The sequence below is a fragment of the Rhinoraja longicauda genome, chromosome 3 (assembly GCF_053455715.1).
Source record: "Rhinoraja longicauda isolate Sanriku21f chromosome 3, sRhiLon1.1, whole genome shotgun sequence".
Lineage (NCBI taxonomy): Eukaryota > Metazoa > Chordata > Chondrichthyes > Rajiformes > Arhynchobatidae > Rhinoraja > Rhinoraja longicauda.
In genome coordinates, this window is record NC_135955.1 from 4,114,617 (window position 1) to 4,119,638 (window position 5,022).

The 5,022-nt window shown below is 54.7% G+C and overlaps 1 protein-coding gene across 1 annotated transcript; it reads right to left on the bottom strand.

The window, feature by feature from the left end:
* Positions 1–452: 452 nt before the first annotated feature.
* LOC144592302 (C-C motif chemokine 28-like) lies at positions 453–4,812 on the bottom strand. Its single transcript, XM_078396827.1, has 3 exons — positions 4,606–4,812; positions 3,493–3,619; positions 453–1,554 (listed from the first exon to the last, which is right to left on the bottom strand). Exons 1-3 carry the CDS (start codon positions 4,670–4,672, stop codon positions 1,455–1,457), a joined length of 294 nt encoding a protein of 97 aa, XP_078252953.1. The 5' UTR covers positions 4,673–4,812; the 3' UTR covers positions 453–1,454.
* Positions 4,813–5,022: the final 210 nt, after the last annotated feature.

Sequence of the window (5,022 nt, forward strand, 5' to 3'; positions counted from 1 at the left end):
AAACAGGGCCCTTCGGCCCACCGAGTCCGCGCCGCCCAGCGATCCCCGCTCATTAACACCATCCTACACCCACTAGGGACAATTTTTACATTTGGCCAGCCAATTAACCTACAAACCTGCACGTCTTTGGAGTGTGGGAGGAAACCGAAGATCTCGGGGAAAACCCACGCAGGTCACGGGGAGAACGTACAAACTCCGCACAGACGGCGCCTGTAGTCGGGGTGGAACCCGGGTCTCCGGCGCTGCATTCGCTGTAAGGCGGCAACTCTACCGCCGCGCCACTGTGACCGCCCCCGAATTGCAACGCCCCAACAGGGACTTGAACCCTGGACCCTCAGGTTAAAAGTCCAATGCTCTACCGACTGACCCACTGATCAAAAAAAAAACACAAGCAATCAAAAACTCGATCGTATTTGGTAAAATATAATACTTTATTGAACATAGTTTTGACAGACATAATCAAAGACGTTGGCAGGCTGCAGGAAACAGGCCGACCACTGCCCTCTGTGGCAGAGAATTCCACAGATTCACAACTCTCTGGGCGAAAAAGTTTTTTTCTCACCTCAGTTTTAAATGGCCTCCCTTTATTCTTAGACTGTGTGTGTTGCCCCTGGTTCTGGACTCCCCCCAACATTGGAACATTTTTCCTGCATCTAGTTTGCCAGGCAGAACCTGTTTCCCGGGTGGAATTACCAACGACGGGAAGGCATAGCTTTCAGGAGATGTGCGGGGCGATGTTGTTTTGCACAGAGGGTGGTGGGGGGCCTGGGGTGGTGGGTGCCAGGGGTGGTGGGTGCCAGGGGTGGTGGGGGCCTGGGGTGGTGGGTGCCAGGGGTGGTGGGTGCCAGGGCTGGTGGTGGAGGCAGATACGATAGTGATGCTTAAAGCCTTGTGGACAGTCACATGGATATGGAGGGATATGGATTATTATGTTACAGGCAGGTAAGGGTTGGGCTTGGCACCATGTTCAGCACGGACATTGTGGGCCGAATGGCCTGCGTTTTCTGGATATGGAGGTATATGGAATATGTCCAGGCAGGTAAGGGTTGGTCTTGGCACCGTGTCCAGCACGGACGTTGTGGGCCGAATGGCCTGCGTTTTCTGGATATGGAGGGATATGGAATATGTGCAGGCAGAAGAGGCCGGTGTTCGGCACGGGCATTGTGGGCCGAATGGCCTGTCCTTGCACTGCACTGCTCTACGTTCCAATGACGACAGGCGTTGAGTTCGCAGAGGAGGCCGGTGTTCGGCACGGGCATTGTGGGCCGAAGGGCCTGTCCTTGTGTTGCACTGCTCTACGTTCCAATGACGACAGGCGTTGAGTTGGTGGGTGGGAGAGCCAGTGGCTGCGGTTCCACCACAGCTCAGGGCAGGTGATCGCAGCGAGGCAGAGACCAGGCACGGCTGGCGTTCCTCTCTCCCCCCACGCCTCGCTCCAGCACGCATCCCCTCCCTCAGTCTCTGGAGAGCAGCTTCTTGCTGTTTTTGGACATCCACCTCTTCAGCAGTGCGTTGTCTGAGTCCATGCAGAGCTTTAGCGAGCCCTTGTGCAGTCTGCAGGAGTGGAGATACGGTTCACAGGTCAGAACGTGGGCCCCAGAGGGAACCGCCTCACCCCCCACTCTGCGCGATTTGGACTTCAGACGTTCGAGATCCGAGAACAGGCCCTTGGCCCACCGAGCCCGCACCGACCAGCATGCACTGGTTCTATCCTACACGCACTCAGGACAATTTGCAATTCACTGAAGCCAATTCACCCACAAACCCGCACGCCTTTGGAGCGCGGGAGGAAACCGGAGCACCCGGAGAAAACCCACGCGGTCATAGGAAGAACGTACAAACTCCGCACAGACAGCGCCCGTGGTCAGGATCGAACCAGGGACTCTGCCGCTGTAAACATAGAAACATAGAAAATAGGTGCAGGAGTAGGCCATTCGGTCCTTCGAGCCTGCACCGCCATTCAATATGATCATGGCTGATCATCCAACTCAGTATCCCGTACCTGCCTTCTCTCCATACCCCCTGATCCTTTTAGCCACAAGGGCCACATCTAACTCCCTCTTAAATATAGCCAATGAACTGGCCTCAACTACCTTCTGTGGCAGAGAATTCCACAGATTCACCACTCTCTGTGTGAAAAAAAACGTTCTCATCTCGGTCCTAAAAAACTTCCCCCTTATCCTTAAACTGTGACCCCTGGTTCTGGACTTCCCCAACACCGGGAACAATCTTCCTGCATCTAGCCTGTCCAACCCCTTAAGAATTTTGTATGTTTCTATAAGATCCCCCCTCAATCTTCTAAATTCCAGCGAGTACAAGCCGAGTCTATCCAGTCTTTCTTCATATGAAAGTCCTGCCATCCCAGGAATCAATCTGGTGAACCTTCTCTGTACACCCTCTATGGCAAGAATGTCTTTCCTCAGATTAGGAGACCAAAACTGTACGCAATACTCCAGGCAGCAACTCAACCGCAGCGCCGCCCCAGAGCATTTATCACCCATCCTAAATTCCCCTTAAAGTCTAAGTTTAGTTGAGTTCAGAGATATGTGGAGTTTGCACGTTCTCCCAGCGACCGCGTGGGTTTCCTCCGGGTGCTCCGGTTTCCTCCCGCATCCCAAAGGCGTGCGGGTTTGTCGGTGAATCGGCTCTCCTCTGTGCGTTACCTCCAGTGCGCAGGGAGTGGGGGCGAAAATGAGATAACGTGGAACGAGAGTAAATGAGTGATTGCTGGTCGGCCTAGACTCGGCGGGCCGAAGGGCCTGCTTCCATACTCAAACTGGGCTACTCCACGGATAATCCCAAGCCCCTCTCACCAATATCCCAGCTCCCAAAAACCCTCTTTCTACGCCCCCCCCCCCCCCCCCCCCTTGTCCGAATGATCTCCCTTCTTAATTCGGGTTAGATTCGCAATACAGAGGTGAAACAGGCCCTTCGGCCCACCGAGTCCGCGCCGCCCACTAGTACTATCCTACACACACCAGGGACAATTTGCAATTCACTGAAGCCAATTCACCCACAAACCCGCACGTCTTTGGAGCGTGGGAGGAAACCGGAGCACCCGGAGAAAACCCACGCGGGTCACGGGGAGACAACAGACAATAGGTGCAGGAGGAGGCCATTCGGCCCTTCGAGCCAGCACCGCCATTCAATGCGATCATGGCTGATCATTCTCAATCAGTACCCCGTTCCTGCCTTCTCCCCATACCCCCTGACTCCGCTATCCTTAAGAGCTCTATCTAGCTCTCTCTTGAATGCATTCAGAGAATTGGCCTCCACTGCCTTCTGAGGCAGAGAATTCCACAGATTCACAACTCTCTGGGTGAAAAGGTTTTTCCTCGTCTCCGTTCTAAACGGCCTACCCCTTATTCTTAAACGGTGCCCCCCCCCCCCCCCCCCCCCCACCCCCCTGGTTCTGGAGAACGTACAGCCTCTGCAGAGGCAGCCCCCGCAGTCAGGATGGAACCCAGGTCTCTTCCACGAGCAGATACTCACATCACGGCCTTGAGGTCACAGATCTGGTTGTCCTGAATCTCGAAGCGCTTCACTTTTCTCAGTAGCCCCTTGTTCACCTTCCTGGACACTTGCCTACAGCAGCTGACCACGTGATGGGTCGGCATGGCTGGAGATGGAACAACAGGCGTTAGATTATTGTGCAAGAAGCCCAAAGCGTTCTCACAACCTTCACTGTCTGGGCACGAAGGCAGACACAAAAAGCTGGAGTAGCGACACAAATGTCTGAGCTTCCCCCGCTGTTATCAGGTTTCTGACTGCGATACGGCGTGGCGGTTAGAGAGAGAAAAAAGTGTACAGTTTGCAATGAGGCAGGCTGGAAGGTCGGGCTACTTGAGTGCAGAATATAGTGTTGCAGCATGAGAGGGAACAAGTGCCGGAGAACATGGATAGGTGACGTTTCACAGAGTGCTGGAGTAACTCAGCGGGTCAGGCAGCATCTGTGGGGAACATGGATAGGTGACGTTTCAGGACGGGACCTTTCGTCGGTCTGAAAGGTCACCTGTATCCGATGACTTCTCCAACCTCCACACACACACACACACACACACAAACACACTCACTCACACACACACACACACACACACACACACACCCCACACACACACACACACACACACAAACACACTCACTCACACACACACACACACACACACACACACACCCCACACACACACACACACACACCCCACACTCACACTCACACACACTCCCCACACACACACATACCCCACACACACTCACACACACACACATTCACACACACACTCATACACACACCCACACACGTACACACACACACACACACACACACACACTCACACACACACACACACCCCACACACACACATACCCCACACACACTCATACACACACCCACACACGTACACACACACACACTCACACACACACTCATACACACACACGCACACACACACACACCCCACACACACACACACTCACACACACACTCGCAAACTCCGCGCAGACAGACAGCGCCCGCGGTCAGGATCCCACCCGGGTCCCCGGCGCTGTCAGGCGGCAGCTCTGCCACGGAGAGGTCGGCGGGAGGATGAAGCTGGAGGATGCGTTTACCTGTGATGGCGGTGGCGTAGAGGAGGGCAGTGACAGCCAGGAGTAGAACCAGCGACCTGGAGACCATCGTGCTCAGGTGAGCTCTGCTGCGTCTGGGGCGTGTGGTCTCAGCCTCTCTCTCTCTGTCTCTCTCTGTCTCTCTCTGTCTCTCTCTGTCTCTCTCTGTCTCTCTCTCTCTCTCTGTCTCTCTCTCTCCCCCTTGTTCAGCACCTGCTCTCTCTCTCTCTCTCTCTGCCTTATACCTCCTGCCCGCCCAGCCATGCACGCCCACACAGTTCCTGCTGGGCCAATGCCAACAACACACCTTCCATTTAGCACCTCATGCCCACCCACACTTCTTCCGAACCCTCGTCACTTCCCCAGTGAGTCAACAGTGTGGGGTTTGGACCCCATCCAGAACCATTCAACATGCTCCTG

Coding starts and splice junctions, on each gene's coding strand:
- LOC144592302 (XM_078396827.1), bottom strand. CDS start 4,672: ATGGTCTCCAGGTCGCTGGTTCTACTCCTGGCTGTCACTGCCCTCCTC. Junction 3,620..4,605: donor CTACGCCACCGCCATCACAG/GTAAACGCATCC, acceptor TTCCATCTCCAG/CCATGCCGACCCATCACGTG. Junction 1,555..3,492: donor TGTGACCTCAAGGCCGTGAT/GTGAGTATCTGC, acceptor CCACTCCTGCAG/ACTGCACAAGGGCTCGCTAA.